The 20,390-nt window shown below is 40.3% G+C and overlaps 1 protein-coding gene across 4 annotated transcripts in view; it reads right to left on the minus strand.

Moving 5' to 3' along the window:
* Positions 1-1,201: 1,201 nt before the first annotated feature.
* Positions 1,202-20,390, minus strand: part of Gramd1c (GRAM domain containing 1C) — a 78,009-nt gene continuing 58,820 nt past the window's right edge. For 3 of the 4 annotated variants that reach the window (XM_029544708.1, XM_021210011.2, XM_029544707.1), the window contains 9 exons: positions 17,066-17,203; positions 11,446-11,564; positions 10,089-10,231; positions 9,236-9,339; positions 7,676-7,852; positions 6,531-6,588; positions 3,282-3,392; positions 2,920-3,025; positions 1,202-1,931 (listed from right to left, as the gene is read on the minus strand). In XM_029544708.1, coding sequence (XP_029400568.1) covers positions 1,851-1,931; positions 2,920-3,025; positions 3,282-3,392; positions 6,531-6,588; positions 7,676-7,852; positions 9,236-9,339; positions 10,089-10,231; positions 11,446-11,564; positions 17,066-17,203 — 1,037 coding nt within the window. In that variant the 3' untranslated portion in view covers positions 1,202-1,850. The remainder of the gene's footprint in view (positions 1,932-2,919; positions 3,026-3,281; positions 3,393-6,530; positions 6,589-7,675; positions 7,853-9,235; positions 9,340-10,088; positions 10,232-11,445; positions 11,565-17,065; positions 17,204-20,390) is intronic. The other variant, XM_029544709.1, reaches the window with a different exon arrangement.

Consider the following 20,390-nt stretch of genomic DNA (forward strand, 5'->3'; position numbering starts at 1 on the left):
GTCCTCTGGTTTTTTATTGCAGCACAAATCCGTAAGAACTGTGGGCCTACGTACAGGTTTTCCCTACCCCAGGCTTTCTAGGTTTTGGTTTGGTTTTTAAGCAGAAACAGAAGAAAACCGACAACTTAAATATTTCGGGTTTTATTGAAGTCAATCTATACATAACAGATTAAGATCTCATTAATTCTACGTACATATTGAGTGTTTTATCTACAAAGCGAGGTTGGTAATCTTTGAGGTATATGGTGAAGTGCTTTAAGAGAAACCACAAAAGCATTCACTTTTGACAGTTAACATTTTTCTAAATTTAACAACTTGAAGTTTCTAATCCAGTCACTCAAACTCACAGCCAGAGACTTCCTATGTTCTTATCACAAACAAAACAAAACAAAACAAAACAGGAGGTATTACTCCTAAGCCCCCTTCCCCGGGGAAATTAGTCAGGATTCATGAAGAGAAACCCTTCCCTTTAGCCAGTATTTTTATTCGATACAGGCGTCTCAAAAAACGTTGTTAGCAATGACGTTTGGCTTTGGTGACACTGAGGGAAAGGAAACATTGACTAAAGGCAATGGATATTCAATAAAAATAAATATATGTGCATGTTCTAGAAAGACCCCCTAGAAAACAAAACAATAAATACGTCCTGAACATTTCCTAAATCCCAGGGGACACAGCTAATTTCAAGTCAAGTCGCCAAGTCCTTATTTTCACAAACCACTGGTTCTGACACAAGTGCCTGAGTGGCTTTCCTGAGAGCCCAAGCTTGCGCCTCTCAACTCTAGTCAGCCTGCATGTCCCCCGGTTTTTATTGCTGAGTGCAAGTTTGTATCCAGCTTATAATTTGCCAGCAAGACAAGCTACACACATATGTAAAGAATGAAGCTGTATGTAGCTGCTACTGAAAAGTGATCAATTATTTTCTACCCCGAAGGGTCACCTCCATCATGAATCTAAGCATAATACATGGGCTCAATTTGATCCGTCATGGAATGCATAGATTTTATAATAATCTTATGACTTCTAAAACTGAAAGTAGTTCATTATGAGCATTGATGTCCTATACATCCTTTTTCTAAATTAATTAGTCTTTTTGATATATGAAGGATAATCTCATCTTTGGTACATATACATACATACATATATGCACACACACACACACACCTATGTATATATGTATATATGTACAAGTATATATATGTGTGTGTGTGTGTGTGTGTGTGTGTGTGTGTATATACATACATATATATTCCTTCATTCAGATACAACATGACCAATGACTCTTTCAGACATATAAAAGGTCTGACCATTGGGCCTTGAGGCCAAGTCAAGGAAGGCACTGTAAAATTTAAAGATACAAGGTTGGAATGTATTCACTTGGAAAACGATCCTTTAAGGTGATAAATGATGGAGGGGTTTCTTCTTACCTTTTTAGGCTCTTAAACTCAGTTACAAACGCAGCCCCCCCCCCCCCGCGGCACACAGGGACTCTGTGCTAACATAAATTTAAAGGATCACATAGCAAGCCTCACTGTAGAAGAATAGCTGTCCTACCCACAGCGCCTTGCTTCCCCTTTTGTGTCACAGAATTTCAATTCCAAAATATATTTCATGGTTCACTGGAGAAATTCACAGCTTAAAAGTATCTCTAAGAAGTGAAAAGATAGAGTCTTAAGGCTATTGGAGAGTAATCATTGAGTAAATGTTATTTAAATACAGCTTTCCTGGTAGAAATACTGGTAATAAAAATATCAGAAATGTCCTTATGACAGTGACAGTCTTCATCCTCTGATTCCGTCCAGATGTTGCCTTCTAGGTCCAGGTGTCTCTTTGATTTCCACATTTCAGCACTAGCTCTCCACAGCCACCCCAGACTTATTCTTATTTAGTAAATCAAAGGTTTTTTGAAGCATAATGAGTGAGCTCTTAAGCTGCAAACAAAATGATCAAAAATCAGACTTCAATTTTTGCCAATTACTTTACTCCAAAAGATATATGTGTATGTGTATATGTATATATACATATATATATATACACATATATATGTATTATTTGATTTAAACATCTGATAGATAGATAGATAGATAGATAGATAGATAGATAGATAGATAGATAATGCTCAAATAAAACAGATCATCAATACCTGATTCTCTAGTATCTGCTATATGAATTCTAGAGAGTTCTTACCATGTACTAAGGGCCATATAGTTTTCCATGCAGTGGACTTCCCAGAAAGCCCATCTGATTATCCAGAGGGAAAGGCGTCTTTTCTTGGACCTTCCTCAAGGCTCAGTGGTGTTTCCACTCTTCTCTGAACACCTTGAGCCCTACGGCTAAGCCATACCTTCCTAACCCATTCAAGATCCTCTCTCCAGTTCTGAAACTTACATGTACCTACTGACCCCACACGGCCTTCCCCAAACACCCTGCCTCTGAGCTCCCAGAGCACTACCGACTTCACACTTCTATACTGCTTAACCCTGCACTTTTAAAAACAGACTTGAAAGCCTGTAGGGTAATTGACTTCTCTCATAAAATTGAAGCAACTCGAGACCAAGAAATATACCTTACCCCTTACTGTATTCGTTCATTTGTTCATTCAACAAACCTGGATTATCTGTTTCAGGTTGGGCACGGTGCTAGGCACGGACTTCACAAATCTGAGACAGATGTTCCGAGAACTAATCCCAAAGAGCAAAGGGGCTCAAGGATAGGACAATAGATGAGGTTATACAAGGAGGAGAGAAGGTTTCTCTTCTCTATAAGGCATGGTCATACACTGAGTGAGAGAATAGCGTGAACCAAAAGAGAATGGTGACGCGGGAGAAGAGTTACTAAGCAACCGTAGACAAGGCGAGTCTAAAGACTGCACAGCTGAGGACCTGCTCATTCACACCCCTGAGGGACAAACTGGCCTACCTGTTCCAACATCACTATAGAATCTTGGAGTACTCCTTTTAAACGGTGGGACTGATCTTTGTTCTTTTGAATATTTTCTGTTCTTGAGAAGCGGTCAGAGACTAAACTAGAAGGAAAAAAAATTTTTAAATTATGAAAACAGCTGCTTATCTTTTAGTTACAGAAAGTATTATACCCCATAAATAGCGAATAAAACAAAATCAAACCCACCACCTCCCACTCCATCCCTGGTGGGGTAATGAGGGGAACAAAGTGTATATGACAAGATATAGCAGATCAAAATCTCTAGAGTTCATCTGTAGAGTTTTCTACAACAAAGGAATAGGCAGTGGAGACGGGCTGGGCTGGGGTGGGAGACTTACTTTAAAGACTTCTCTCCCTGGAGGTGAAGCTGGTAGAAGGACTGGGTGGCATGTTCTATCTTTGACAACTTCAGAAATAGTGTCACATTCAGCAGAACGAGCAGCAGCAAGCTGTGCAGAGTAAATGACAGTTGGTCAACCCGCACTGACCTGACCTTCAGGTCAGGCAGCAGAGGTAGCCCAGCACATGGCACCGTAGTCTGTTGTGATTGGAGAGCACAGGGGGGCAGTCTGGACTACAACACTAGACCCCACCCCCAAGACTCCCTTCCACCAGTAAAAAATAAATAGGGTAAAATAATATATATGCAAAAGCTTTCAACTGTGCATGATCTACGCCATTTTCTATAGTTCAATAAATTATTCCGATTTCATTACATGAAATAAGTACTTTCAAGTATTGTATAGATGCCAAAGAGAATGATGGGAAATGGCTAGGGAGATGAGAAAACTCCTTGAATAGCCTCAACTTGCAGATGGCCTCTGACCCCTCTCCATTCTTCTCCGCTCGATCCCAGCCAGTCCTGTGCAGCCACCGGTTTAGAAACCGACCAGGTATGCTTTCAGGGTCTATTTTTGGGTTACACTGGCTTAAGCAATTACACACCCATAATACTGCATTTTAAAAATGAAATGAAGATCAATATGCAGCTGATTTTAGGAACATCACAATGCTATCTTTAATTCCCAGTGGAAGCAAAAAAAAAAGTGCATAGATAGATAGATAGATAGATAGACAGACAGACAGACAGACAGACAGACAGACAGACAGATAGATAGATAGATAGATAGATAGATAGACAGATAGATACTCTCTTTGAACAAAGAAAGTACCAGATAAATCCCAAGCATAAGGGTAAATATAAAATTTTTACATTCAAAGTAAATGTTTTATTTCTAATTTCAGCCTTTCAAATGCATATAGACCTCATTACACATGTACACAAACTGATAAGTAGTATCATATGCCTTTATTTAGTTCTGTCAAAAGATTTACCTGCCTCAAATTAGACTTATTGGGTCTGGGGGCATAGCTCAGTGGTAGAATGATTACTTAGTATGCACAGGGCCCTGTGTTTGTTTCTAGACAGCACAGAAAAAGAAAAAGTATACAGATAGTATGTGAAAAAAAAAAACTAAAGGTAACAAGGAAATCAAATCTGTAAAATTATCATGGCACTGAAGTGATGTGTACATATACATGTATATGTATATATAGATATACACTTTCCTACAAAATAATATAACATTTGTCATTCGAAAATGTCATAGCAAACTGATTTAATTAGAATCTGAAAACCTTTTCTAAAACCCAAGGAGAGATCTGAGGGCCGCGGTGTGTACAGATTGTCCCAGCATAAGGGAGGTTGAGGCAGGAGGTCATGAGACAGTTCAAGGCTAAAACTTCATAGCTCCTTCTCAAAAACACAACAGCAAACTTTAAACAGGATGACAAGTACTTTCTGCTTGTTCTGAAGTCTGTAGTAAGGAAAAACAGCTAAGAGCTTCACTCCAAGAATTATCACCCAGTCTACTACAGAGTCAAACAATTCATATAACCCAGGGACTCCCTCAAGGCTCACAAGCAGCCATGTAGAATTAGAACTCTGAGGTGTAACTTGCTAGGCAGGTTCCCATAATATACTACAAGCATCAGACTAATCACCTAATATTTTTCACAGCGTGGTTGTGTTGGAGTTTGTCAAAAGACCCTTACTCACAAAGACCACAGAGACCGCCATCGCTGCAAACCGCGTGAGGATTTTTTATTATTCCAACATGTTGGGGACTCCCCTCTCAGCACGCAGGCCAGAGGAGAGACCCAGAACAAAGAAAGAACACACTTTTTATACCTTTGTAAGGGGCAGATTTGAGCAACAGGGTTCTCATTGGTGGTAGCAAGTAACCCTTTCAGGCACGGGATGGTTTGTATAGTGACTAAGTAACCCTTTGACCTAGTGACTCACTTTGCTTGTCCCATGGTGGGTTATTATGACTTGGTCGGCTTTTAGCTATTAAGGTCACAGGGGATCCTAGCAAGGCCAGGGCGGTCTGCAGTCTTCCTCAGAATTCAGTGTGGGGCGGGGTAGGGGGATTTCTCTGGGAGCTGCTGTCTTGTTATGGTTATTTCTCTGAGAACAGCTAATATTATTTTGGCAGTTGCAAGCTTAGTCATTTTGACCGCTAAAACTATGCTTTTACATTTGTTTAGTCAGCCAGCTTTCTTATCTGACTCTGCACTTGGCCTGCTAGTACAGCTTGGAGAGCCCTTCTCTAAGGGGGGAGGTATGGGTGGTCTTGAATTCATTTTGGATATTACAGTTGCTATATCAGGATAACCTAGAGTGTGTGCTTTAAATTCCATCACTAGCTGCTCTTGTTTGAAGCCCTGCACCCATATGGCTGCTCACCACTGTCTGAAACTCCAGTCCCAGGGGGATCCAGTGGCCTCTTTTGGCCTTTGTAGTCCCTAGGCATGCATGTGGTGCACAGAGGTACATGCAAACAAAACACCTATACACATGAAAATACATTTACATATTTTTAAATGTTTTAAAATTTTCCTGTTCACTGTTCAAAGTCTTCTGAAATGACCTTTGAACTCAGGGCTGAAAAATCTGCATTTTAGCAAACTCCTAAATGACTCTTACTCACATAAACATGAGCACCACTAATCTATTTAAGTATAGTAGAATCATTTTATTAGAATTTTACCAACATGTATTTTCTTTAAATTTACAGAACTTCCCATTAAAACCCATAGGGTTTATAGAAATAACTCAGATTGTTGTTTTTTTTAATGCTGAGCATATATTTTATATTCCCTTAAGTTTTATAATTCTGAAAAACCACACATTAAAAGCTATCAAACAAAACCTATCAAGCTGATTTTATAGTTCAATGTGGTCAGTAGCAACCATTTCTACCCAATAAAGCACAGACGCAGAGGCTGATGCGATGGCTCAGTGGTTAAGGACAGCTGCTGCTTTGCAGAGTCCTGGGATTTGGTATCCAGCACCAACAGAGCAGCCCACAACCCTTTGTGTGTATGTAACTCCACTTCCAAGGGCATCTATGCCCCTTCTGCCCTCTGTAGGTACTGCACACAGACAGACAGGCAAAGCACTAACGTATATAAAATAAAAATAAGCCCTTTTTTAAAAAAAAAACCCCACGAATGCTTACAATTCTTTGGGAACCTACTTAAAGACAAATGATATGAACACAAGACAAACAAGGAATACTTACAATACACTCATCACCACAATAAGGGCAGTGTCACAACTGTCCACAGTCTTTCTCTTTCCTGTAGGTGAGAGGTGAAAGTGAGGCCTGTGAACACTGTTGAAAGTTACTAATCATCTGAAATTAACTCAAAAATGCCACTTGTAAAGATAAAATGGTTAGGGTGAAATTGTGATACCCTGGTTAAAATGTAAAACACACCGACAATAAGATAGCCCAGGGCAATTTGAGATATGTTATAAATTAATTAACTATGAAATTAAATAGTCAGAGAGTGATATACAGCTAAATAACTATCTCTGCTAAGAACAATTGAGCTGAGCTAATGCACAGTGTTTCTCTCCTTAAAAAAAAAATTACCAATCACTGGGGCCTAAATCTTTACACTTCAAAATTTAAAAATGCCATTGACCTTAATCAGTGGCTTGATGTGGTTATGCAAAGCTAAAAAAAATCTAGTGGAGGATTGGTACTGTAGGGTGATAGGAGAGGTTGATAGCTTTAGACCTCAAGACTGGGGATAACAGTAAAGCAAGGACACTGCAAAACTGATGGTCAAGCTCAATCTCATCAGTTTGCCTAGGATAGCCCTCAACAGTACACTCTGAGTTTAACATCATGTGTCTATAGATGTTAAGCAGGAAATAAACAGAAGCTTGGGGCTAGTGGCTCATGCTGGTGACAGAGCCCAGCCGGACAGCACACTGTCTGAAGGGACTTGGTACAGGGCCATCAGATATAATATTTTATTTAAATATCCAATAGTTTTTCATTTTTGAGGTAGTATCTCACTATGTAATCCTGGCTGGCCTGGAACTCACTAGATAGAACAGGTTGGCCACAAACTCACTGAGATCTACCTGCCTCTACCTCTGAGCGCTGGGACTAAAGGCATGTACCAGTACAGCCAACCTAAAATTTTTAAATGTTGTGCAGGCCAAATAAAATTTGCTTTATGCCTGCCAAGTTCCAACTGTTCCTCCTTTAGGCTTCTACAGTAGTAGCTGCTGTTCAGAAATTCAGAATATTAATAAATATTATCAAAAAGAAGAGAAAGGCGGGCTCCTTAAAATGACATTCCTCATAGACAAGAGGCACCTCATGCATCCTTAGGCTAAGTCTTTTATCTGTTTAATAGTCACAGCTACCTGTAATGTCGACTTTGGCCTGGAAGCCCAAATCTGTGGAAGAGCGCTGAGAGGGCAGCTTTGGAACAGGCTCTGCTGTTCGGTTCAAGGTCCGCCTTCTCCGGCGTAGGCTGCTATGTTTTCCAGCATCTTCAATGGATTGACTCAACACAGACTCTTCCATTAACAAATCAGATTCTAAGAAGAATTTTTAAAAAGGATAAGAAGGAAGCTTTCTCAACTGTAAGACTCAGGTAGTGTGCGTGTGTCTCTCTCTGTGTGTGTGTGTGTGCGTGCATGTGTGTGCATGCATAGGTGTGCTTGTTTGAGCCTTGATAATCCTCTCTAATCGGACATCAGGTTTACAGACTAGATTCAAACTTTATTCTTAATTAAAAGCTTTAGAGACGTTAATGACCCTACAGTGAAGTTTCATTATTCTAGGAAGAATGTGTATCAATAAATGATGGGGTCAGCAGTGGAAACTTGCAACATGCTCTATTAAATATTAACGTAATGGCTTCAGTTATGGAAACAAGGGTTCACACACATCCACAAGCTCCTTAGAAGGGCTTCCAAGGCAGGATCTATCAGTGCTGCTTAACCCTAAAGGGGAGAGAAACGTGTAGAACTTCTAATGTTTGGAAAGAAAAGTCTGGTGAAAGGAATCTTGAAACAAACTAAATCTCTCTCTCTCTCTTTTTTTTGTCATTTATTTAAGTTCTTCCCTCTGCTCAGCCGTTTTCATCAGAAGCTCGTTAACCAGTGGACAAGCTAATGTTTAAGCTTCATTTTCTGTTGCTGGTGAGAAGTTTAATAATGAAACAGCCAGAGGGAAGAGAGCCGGAGGACAAATAACCAGCAGAGGGAAGCACACTTGCAGCCTTCCGTCACTGGAGATGACCCACCTCAGGCTTTTCCCTCACTGAAATTAATTATGTTCACATATGTAGTGTTCCCTTCTGTATAGATTAAGGAATATCCCAGCGCTACAGCTGTGTTGCTTCCCATGGTCAGCTACCAGGACACCTCCAGTAAATCCACATCTAAAGACGGCACCATTGCCAAGTGGGCCTACAGAAGCCCAGGAAAGCTGCAGCTCAGGAGACAGGTGTAGCCCTGAGGTCCTGCAGGTGTGAGTGAGGACAGGAGGATCTATAACCTAGTTTTGGAGGCTCTCACGGTGGTCAGCATCCTGGCTCCTCGCAGAGGCAGAGGGTGTGAGCTTGGACAAGTCACTGAACTGTGCTTCCGATTTCCTCAACAGTGAAGTGGGAAAAGGCAACCATACTACACTTCACAGGGTTTCTGTGAGTACGGAAATGCTGACACTGCCATGTAAGTAAATTTTTGTTGTGTGACAGACACATATATAATAAGCATTATGTAAGTGTCGTTAGATCAACGATAACTGAAAATGTAAAATCCCACTATTGGCAGAGCAAGGAAGGTAACCGAAGCCAGGTTGGTGTAAACCATTCCAGCATCAACATCTGGCCCTCTATTCATCCTAATGAAGAACAGCCCACTTGCTAATACCCGAGACCTTGGTAAATACAGATGCATGAAAGCTGTACAGACCAAGCTTTTTGAAATAGCTCTCCAGTGAACTCCAGGAATTCTTCTCAATTAAAGACTTGATAAGGCCCCATGGTTGTTTCCTGTACTTCAAGTCTGTGGAGACTCTAATGGGATGAGAAGAAAATAATATTTCTTTAGAGACAGACTTTAGCCAGCAGAGGAGATCAGAGGAGGTCAGGGGACTGTGGCCACAGACTACTTTAGCTATTTCACTGCAATGAAACGTGAGGCTGCATTCTGTGGAGAGCCAAAAGAATTAAATGCCATTACTATTATCAAATAAAATTCGTTCTTCTTTTAAAAACATTGTGAGCTGCTAATAACCTCATCAAATTGGAATACTCTACCCTCGCCTAAACAACAACGAAGGCTGCAGTAAGTGCTAAGGAATTAAATAAATTTCTAAATGCCTGGGGATCTCTAGTGATCACACACTAGTCGAAAGTAATTCTACTAATTAGGGCCAAGCAAAACCTTCTATGGCCCTTGCTCTTCAAGGTGCCAGCCTTCTTCATTCCCACTGCAACAGAAGACCTTACGGCTCGCCATGCATTCCCCTCATCTCCTGACCCCTGAGACCCTTACACTGGATCTCAGGACTAGCTCTGGCCAACTCTACAGCTTTTTTTTCCTGTGGCAACGGAGGGACGTTTATGCTGGACTGTGAAGCCTCAGGGTGCCAAAACCTTAATCAGTTTCGGTCTTGAATGCGGGTTCCCACCTCTCTCCCGACCACTGCTGGACATGTGATTGAGGCAAGAAGCAAAGCTTTGCGGTGCTTTAAGACCTCAGGGCTGGAGTTACACAGCATACCCCGGGTTACTCACTCACGCATGCGCCTGCGAGGACTCACCTCAGCCTGCATCTCTGTTTTGCAGATCGCACGATACAGTATCTATTCAAAGTGTAGAAGTAGTCGTGATAGGGCACATCATGTGTCAGCACTTCTGAGTCTATTAGGTAAAACTGTGCTTCCCGACTCTCTTTATACAGGGTCTGCCGAAGTAAGGTAAACATGCTTGCATGCGTATTTTCAATGTGGTTGGGGTCCCCGGCAATTTAGAACATATATACTGAAGTTCCTTCTCACAGATATAAAACACATCAAAAAATCAAATGACAAGTTAGGACAGAGTGAGAAATGAATTGCATAATCTTTCTGTGGTTCTTGGCTATAATGATTTTTAAGTTAAAAAATTAAGTTGACAATTCAAAAATAAATTGAATAATACATTCATCAAAGTTTAACAAAGCCAAACGTTGTTTGTTTTTTGTTGTTTTTTGTTTGTTTGTTTTTAAAGCCAAAGTATGAAGCAACCAGACAAAACATCACTTTCCCGAAACAGAACTTGGGGGGGGGGGGGTGTCTGTCAGCTAAACCTTTCTCAGTTAAGCACACTTCTACCCATCCCTGAAGGAGGAGGGACCAGCTTCTGAGTTTATAGAAGATTCTCCTATTCCAAAATACTGATCTCTTCTTGTGTAAGGGATCACGTTTCCTTAACACTGATGGGAAAGCTGTAACAGCACACCTCTTGAGTGTGCATAGCTGTTGGCAGTGCTCGTCAGGTGCACTAGGCTCCTGCCCAGACTGGCCAAACACGCTCGGCCACTCTAGTCATTGAGAGGGGTACTGGTTTGTGTTTATGATTTAAAAGAGATTTTCCCTGTATGTCACAGCAGCCATCTGGTTCTTTGAGTTTCTCCCCTGATATGATCTTTCTTATGTTAGATTTTACAAATATTTAAAATCTCCTATTATGCAAAACTGTAGACACGTACAGGAGGGGATGCAGTGACCCCCTCACAAGCTAATCAGCTACCTTCTGCCATTTTAACTATTATCTTGTCTTCCATGTGTGCCCCACCTCTGCCCTCTGCCAGTACCCCTCCACAGCTCCAGATTAGTTTTCAAAGCCATCTGAGGCATCCATATAATTCTGGACAATACTTCGGGTAGGCTGTGAGTTCAAGGCCAGCCTGGTCTACAGAGAGAGTTTTAGGACAGCCAGGACTACACAGAGAAACCGTGCCCCCCAAAACAAAACAAAACAAAATAGTAAATAAACAAATAGCCTGTCTTTAAAATGTAACTGTAGGCTGGAAAGCACAGCCCAGGGGTAGAGGGCTTAGCTAGCATGCCTGAGCATCCTCCCTCGAGCAGCACGCTGAACTCCTCTGGGACCTGGACAAACAAGTCACACACATACCTGCTTTTCTGTGGCAGCAGTATACTTCCCGGTAAGCGGGTTGCTGAGGACTATGGTGTAGGTCATGGTTCTCAGCTGATTGCCTCCAGATTCAACCGTCCAGGGGGTAGATACCACATCTAACCAGAGCAAACAAAGGCTTTAAGTGGAATCAGAGGTGTAGTTTGAGAATTACATAGTTACAAGCAGTCCTAACCCCCACTAATGAAAAAGGAAGATTACAAATGAGTCATTGTTCTTATAGGTGATACACATCTGGGGCTTCTGAACGGTCTTCATTTATAAACCCCTTTCGCTAGAGAAGTTCTTCTGTGACGCTGGGCAACAGGTATATAAAATAGTTAAACAAACCAGACACTTACTGATAATGAACCATACAGACATTATTGTAGTGTAATTCTTTAGTTTACCTATAACTTTGCCATTTAAATTAGAGACAAACAAATGTGAATGCTATTGGGTAAGTCCATTCGCTTCTACACAGGGATGTACACTGTAGCTAAGGATTTGGTACACGGGATGCCAGAGTGCCTTCAATGTTTTTCAGAATCTCATAGGTTGATTTGATAACAGTTGGTTCTGAGGGTGCCATTTGCCATACACGTGTGGTACAGAGAGAATGAAATACATTGACAGGCATTTCAGAAATTGCTAAGATTTTTTTTTCCTAATCCTATACCCAAAAATTCATTGCATAATGTTTAAGATCAAAGTCATGTCAGCAACTCAAACAGCATTTTTTTTATCATGGAACAGTTAACACAATCAAATCCAGAGATCAACTAACTTGATGCTCAACTCTTAAGTATGATGGTAGGAAAAGAATGAAAGTCTTTATTATCCACACTTAAATCATTCTGTTTCCCATGAGGGCAGAAAGCTGTTTGTGTGAGCCAAGGTTCTGCAGACAGTGTATGCTGGCAGCGTGCGTCATCATATCATCCACAGTTACACACATTGTATGCTCACAGCCCAGGCCTCGGCAAAGTCCTTCTTAACAACAGGGACACCAGACGCGCCTCAGAGCCGTCAGACCATGGACTGTGAACTGAGTTTCAGTTGTTTGCATTCAGAAGCCTGCTACTATTGATGGGTTTTGGGGACCCGCCTTCCACATTCCTTTACAGGACTTCACATGTGCAGTCAACAACACCCAGTTTAAGAAGCTGCGGCAGGGACTGGAGAGATGGCTCAGTACTTTAAGGGCATTTGTTCTTGAAGAGGTCCTGGGTTTAATTCCCAAAACCCACATGGTGTCTCACGAGCATCTATAATTCCAGTTCCAGAAAAACCTGATGCCCTTTTTGACCTCCACGAGTACAGGCATACATGTGTGCAAAACACTCAACACACATAAAATAAATCTAAAAAAATAAAAAAATAATTTCTTTTTTTTTAAAGCTGTAACATACACACATCTCTTATCTACTTATTTCTGAATTGTTAATGTATTTAGAAGATGAAATTAAAGGTTGATTGATCTAGAGACTTCTTTTTAAAATCCAAACCCTGCAGAAATGACGGAAACAAGACCATGACTGTAATACCAGAGCCAGCGAGGCTGCGGCAGGAAGATGGGGAGTTTGAGGCTAGCCAGAGCCATAGAAAAAGACTGTGTCTCGGGGGAAAAAATACAAATACAGCAACTCGAACATGCCATCACTAAAGAGAAAATGTTGAAAGACATTTGTCATATTTAACAATGATACTTTAACAACTGTGCTTGTGGGAAAACCATGTCACAGATGTCATCAGTTGTTAGGTGACAGAAGTTTAGATCTCAGTGGCAATTCTCTAGTTATTATGACTAAAACACACTTCACATAGACACAGCTTTAAACTCAGCAGCATTTGTGAAAATCATTACATGTGAAGGCATCTTGAACTCTATCCAAAGATCTGACTCCACAGTGAGTGGACACAGGGATGACCATCCCTGGTTTAGCTGCTACATCAGCCTTCTAATTGCAGGAGCCTGACTTTAATCTCTCTGCTAGAGTCAAAGGGTTAGGTTGAAGACAGGGTCATTTTTGCTCAGCTTCCTTTTTTACAAGTAGGCAGATAGGTTTAGGGCAGGGTCAGAAAGCCTTTGAGTTATCTGTCAGAGTTTCACAACTAAATGTAGTTATAAAAGGACATCATCGCACACCGTGGGGTCTACCATTCAGAATGTGCTATAAATAAAACATGTTTAGGCATTCATAAAAAAGGATATATTTCAAAGTACTTTTCAGGTTACTTGGTCCTATGTCAGCCTACTCCAGGAAAACACAAGTAGTACACAGTCAATCAGAAACAGGATCAAAAGTTATCATTGCATCTGTTACTAAACATCCATGCTATTAAATAAAGCAGAAATCAAGTTCTGTCTCTCCATGCATGTTAAACTGGGATTTTTACCACTTTACCAGCAAGACCTACTGAATTATCATTTGTAATAACATCCTCTGGTTAATATAATATTGTAAGAATCAGTCCTCAACACTGAAGGAAAGTTCTTTATCAGATAAAACATCAAGAATGAAATCGTAAGAAAATAACAACAGACAAAAAGATGCATTGTCTTTTTTTATGGTGCTAATGTTAAAAAAATAAAAAGACAGGAATTGCAGAATACTTTAAGAATTCTTTGTTTTAGTAAACAATTTACATTGATGAGACGTCACACCAATTAGGTGACTGTTATATAAAATCCGAAGGAACAGTGTTGATGATTCTGTGAAAAGCCAGAGTCTGTACATTGCTGATAGGGTGATAAAAGGGCACAGTCATAGAATACAGAACTGGATAAGCCCCAAAAGAAAATAAACAAAGTTACCCGATGATGAAACAATCTACTTCTAGACAACTAATACACACGGAGAGGAAATCAAAGTGGGGGCTTGAGTAGACATCCACATAATAATGGCCTGAGTAGCATTTTTTCACAGTAGCTAAAAGCTGTAAGCAAGCCACATGTCATTAGTGGATGAATGAATACACGGAATATATTGTTATATATGCATACACAGAATATAATTCAGCCTTTAAAAGATGTGGAATCCTGCTACGTGCCCTCTTGTGGATGGATAGACATTAAGTGGAAAACTTCTCGGTAAAAAGCAAATGTTATATACATTCATTTATATGGAGTAGCCCGAGTTGTTAAATTCACAGTTAAAAGATGGAATGGTGGTCCCTCGGGAACTGGGAGGGTCAGATGGAGAGTTATCGTTTATAGGTTCAGCATTTCTGTTTGGGTTGATGAAGAAGATCTGGAGATGCGTGCGGTGATAGCTACACAACAATGAGTGTATACAACATCTCTGAACTGTTTGCTTCCTCTACATCATGTACATTTTATTACAATTTTAAAATCCGAGGAGAAGCCCAAGGAAAGTAAATGTGGATGTATATTATATTTGGGGTTTCTCTGGAGGTTTACATTTATCTAAACGGAAAAAAAAATATTCTAAATTGAGATTTTAATTAGAAGTAATGGTACACAACTGTAAATAGAAATTAAAGAGACTGCCAACTTAAAAGTTCCTTATTAAAATAAATTAGATCTATGGGGCTGGTGAGATAGCTCAGGAGATGGCTTCGTAATTTTTGTTACTGTGATAAAGTACCATGACCCAAAGCCCCCAGCCACGTGCCTCCTCCAGCAAGACTGAGCAGAGAGGGCCACTTATACCTCCTAAAGGTTTCACACGCTCTGCTAACGGCGACACCAATTGGAGACCCAGGGTTCAAGTGCGTGCCCATGGGGAACATTTTTCACTCAAACCATTACAGTAGGGAAAAGTCCTTGACACCAACCCTGCCAATCCAAGTTTGGTTCTCTGACTGACCCCACATGGTGGGCGTTGTCTTCTTACAACTATAAGAAGACACTTGACCTCCACACACGTGTATGTCATACACATATACACGCACACACAGTGGGAAAAAGAAGAAGAAGAAAGACAGCGTTGATTACTGGGTAGCAGGTTCTTAGAATAACAGTATGGTTTACAGTCAGGAACGGATGATCTTTTGGAGAGAAGTCTCCACTCATTCTAGGTCTGCTCTGTAATGGGCCCATGACTGTTCAGGCTTTGAATAAGCCAGAAGCCATTGTTTCCTAACGCTTTTTAATGACACCAGATAGTGGATAGAACCAATCATGCTGGAGCCAGACAGATACTAGATAACAGATGTAGTTGTGCTGCAAAAAGCAAACTTTACTACCTACCAATTTGTAATAACCTGTGGTGCTTTATAACCATAAAAGGGGCATGACCTCATCAACAACCACTGGCTAGAAAATATGAAATGAACCATACCTAACTCTTCACAAGGCCCCAGCTCCCCAGGTAGAAATGAATAGCAAAGTAGAAACCAGATTCAGAAGAGATGCAGTATGTTAAATATGAGCCGCTGAGCAGAGAGCAACTTACATCTCCTAAACAGTTCATATTTTTAATGGAAAATAGAAAAATTATTCTTAAAGCCACGAAGCTTGTGAAATAATCACAAAATCCCACATCAGCAGACCCCTTCGCTACTCTACTGTGAATAAGAACATCCAGCTTTGGAGTCCATATCGATATCTTATCAGTGGATATGTACTAGTGCTTTTGGGAAGGTCTCAGATAACCTAGTGGTTAAAAAATCCTCAGGCTACAGAATTGACAATGTGAAATGGCTTACCTTGTACAAATGTCTACTGCTATTGCATTCTAATTTTGCATGGTTGACTCCTGACGTTAACAAAGTATTTGGAACCTTTGATATATATTCATTTTAAAACTTACTATAAACTTATTTGAGATATTTAACAATGTAGAACTTTTATCACATGAGCAGTGAAATTGGTCTGAAAGTGTAATCGGCTCCCTATATAAAGCTACATTTTTATTATATTATAGGTACTTGAATCAAAAGGGCACAGGTCTGTTATTTTCACAAGGGAAATACACATGGGCACTAAGAATCAGACTAACACTTACCAGCTAAGCAGCCCAGGCTTCACCCATCTACCTCTCCAAGGGCAATGGCCACATGGACTTCCATGCCTCTGCCAAGACATGACACAGAGTGCATGTTTTGTATCTAGTTTCTTTTGCTTAACACTGTGTCTGTGAGGGTTACTCAGAGTTATAAGCAGCAGGAGCTCACGGTTGCTTGCGTTGTTGTATGGTACTCTTTAGTGGAAAGGCATGATTTGTTAGTCTATTACTGATGGGTGTTTGAGATCATTTCTGATGACTGGGAACCTTAGAGTGTAAGCATCGAGTCCAGGGATTCACAGCTGCAATAAGTACTACCCAGCCACTTGGCCAAGTAGTTACCTTCAGTTTGCATTCCACCCATATCCAGTTGTCCCATAATGGAGTCCTTTCTAATAGGATTCAACTAGACTGAGTAGATACATTAATGATAACTGCAGGGGTTTTTTTCCAAGGGTATAAATCTTATACATTTTAAGTAGCACTTACTTAATTAAACAATTATGTTGGTCACATGTGAATTTAACCAAACATTTAAAAATCAATGCCTTAAAATCAAATTGTGTCTCACTTCTCCCAGACACTATCAGTTCCAACCCTCCAAGAAAAACCTTCCCAAACTTGTTAGGTAAGAACAGAGGACCAACCTATTATATTTCTAGAATTTGCAAATCTCTGCATAAAGTGCGAGCTAGTGAAGAGCAGTTCGAACATTCTCTCAGCACCGATGTGAAAGACACGGTTGATATAAAGTCTTCCTTGAAGATCTTTCTCAGGAATATTTTCTAGAAAAACAAAACACAAACCAGAGGAGAAGAAATTAAAGAAAGAGAATTTCAATACTTCAGGGAAATGATTTATTTTGTTTGGGTCTTGATACAAAATGGTTTTTAAATATGATTATCTTACATCAGAAATCTGAAACTGCAAATTGGAAGCATCTATGTTAAACATAAACATAAGTACTTGACTAAACAAGATCGCAATTTTCAATTGTTAAATCCCCCACACACATAAACACCTATCTGGAATAATATCAAACTCCTCCTATAAGATACCATGCAAATGGGTGTTTCATATGTGATAAAAGAAATATCTACCACAGCCATTTCAAGTCATACCACTGAATAAATTCAGGAAATATTACATCTCCAGTGGTTCTATTTGCTGTGTGCACTAACACATTTGGTCTGAATGAGCTAATTTGGTTTACTTCTGGCTGGCCCAGATAGGGATCGCTATACTCTGTGAATTCTCAATACCCTATGTTAAAGTGGAAATAAGAGTTCCTCCTGAAAAGTATTCTTCAAAGCTGAGTAATGTCCAATAGAACAGTACTTGCTCCCCCTGGGAACCTGATAGCTAAGCATCTGCTGAAAATTACTGCAGCCAATTAACTAATATGTGTTCACCACTGATGTCCCTTGGAAACAGCCCAGCAGCCCATGTTCACATAAATGTCAGACACTGTGCTAATCACCTTCCAGCCCTGACACATCTCAGCCTTACACAGTCCTTTGGAAGAAGTGACATTATCATCTTCCTCTACGGAGGAGGAAGGTGTAGCATGGAGAGAATTGCCAAGAGGTCAAGATCAGGAGTGACTGCTCTGGAATTTGAATCCACTCCAGCAAGTAAAAAAAAAAAAAAAAAAAAAAAAAAACAACCTTCGTTTTACATTGCCAGAAAGAGTTAAACTGAAAAGACTATTAAAAAGGAAAAAGGAAAAAGAAAAAATGGAAAAAGGCAGAAACAGAAGCATGGTATATAACAGAAAATAGTGGAAACAACCCAACACAAAATTTTAATGATTTAATGACAAAGGACAGTGACTAGTTATTATCTCAAGGCTTATTCTCTACCAATACACAGTAAACAACGGTGACATGAGCTCCAACCTTCAGCAATCAAGCTCCAAGGGGGATGTGTGCAGAGCCTCTGTGATATTGACCTTTGAAACCAGGGTGCTTAAACGAAAGAGAGCAGTCTACAACCTGGAAGAGTAGAACTCTGCCCCGACCCACCACGATTGCTTTCCCTCTCATTATTGATTTGTGTGTAAAGAATTTACAAACGCCATGCAGACACTGATTTACCCTCTTCTTGTAAGAAACACTATTTATAGGCAAAAACGATTCACTGGGATTTCAAAGGACTCCTCCAGTGTCGAAATCGTCACTGAAATTAGGCAATTTGCTGAGGTTCTGTAAGAGAGCCCCCCTGCCAGGCTTGGGGAAAAGCTTTCTCTAACACAGAAGTATTACACGTCCATGATAAAAAAAACAAAACAAAACAAAACAAAAAACCCTCAAATATTCACAATGGAAGCAAACAAGTATAGATTCAGTAGAATTTCTGCAGGAAATTCTTTGTACATTGGATCCAACCCAATCTCTCTAGTCTGCTCTAATCCCTGGTTCCTTCTCATCATTTATATTTCTTTGTTATGTTCCTGAACCCTGAATTCCAGACAGCTGCTCCGGTCATTTTACCTAATGGCCTTCTGTCGGGGCTGGCCTGCTTTCTTCACAAATAAACTAGAATAGTGGGTGTGGGTAAGGGTGAGGTGTTCTTGGCTCTAGTGAATGGGTCAGTGACAACACTGAGCTGGCAGGGCTCCCTAGAAAGCTGGCTTTTACCTTCGTGAGGTGAGGGAGCCTATGTCCCTAAGACTAGCTCACACTTGAAACAGCAGTGTCTGAGAGTCCCTCTTTCTCCCACATTCCCACCAATACCTGTTGGGTGTTTGTTTGTGTCTTGATGATAACCATGCCAATTGGGATGACATGGACTCTCAATGTAATTATTTTGAGTTGGCTGGGTTGGGGGTCAGGGAGTTGTCTGTTTTTTGAGACAGTTTCATATATATATATGGCCTCAAACTTGCTACATGGCTGAGGATCTAGTTTTCCCTGAGAGCTAAGAATGTTGAAGATTTTCATGTGTATTTATTGGCCATTTGTACTTTTTTATTTTTGTAAAGTGGTTTTTGGCTCATTTGCCCACTTATAAACTGAATTACTTGCTCTTTGGCTGTTTAATTTTTAAATATTTTCCGGATACTAATCCCTGTTTGATGGCACAGGCCCTCCTCCTGTTTTGTACGATGTCCTGTCACTCTATTGATTTTCTTTTGCTGTGCACATTTCTAACAATTGAACGCAATGTGCCCCAAGCTCAGCTGATATTTTCTCTGCACCCAGAAGCAGCCACTCTTCTTTCAAAGAGCCCTGAGATTATAACTTTTCAAAAGTGAGCTTCTTATTCATATTGAAAATGGAAAGATTATATGTATGTACACTCATCAATATAATATTTTCATGTTTCTCCTAAGCCATATTAGGTGATAGATTCTGAATTATGACTGATAAAAGTATAATTTGCTATATCAGTATCAGAAACTAATAATATATTCTGCATGGGAATTTGTTGAAGGAAATAAGTAAATGAAATAAATTATTCCTGCTTTGGATTTCTCGTTTATGAAACTCTTGACATTTCAATTCTCTGCAAACAACAATACCAATCACACTGCCGCAGCACAGTCGGTTGGCAGGTGGTATTTTTAAAATGCAGAAAAGACACTGCTCAACTCAGGAGCAGAATACTGTTGTTAATACAGAAAAAAATATACTTCTTTTAAAAAAATGCCATCTTTGGGACTGGAGAGAGGGTGGCTCTGCCAGAAGACCCAAGTTTGGATCCCAGTACCTACAGGACAGACAGCTCACAACCCCCTATAACTCCAGTTCTGAGAGATTCAAAGACTAACCTACCTCTGTGGGTACCAGCAGTCACATGCACACACACACACACACACACACACACTACCTCTGTGGGTACCAGCAGTCACATGCACACACACACACACACACACACACTACCTCTGTGGGTACCAGCAGTCACATGCACAAACACACACACACACACACACACACACACGAACACACACACTACCTCTGTGGGTATCAG

This window comes from Mus pahari, chromosome 12 (genome assembly GCF_900095145.1).
Source record: "Mus pahari chromosome 12, PAHARI_EIJ_v1.1, whole genome shotgun sequence".
NCBI lineage: Eukaryota > Metazoa > Chordata > Mammalia > Rodentia > Muridae > Mus > Mus pahari.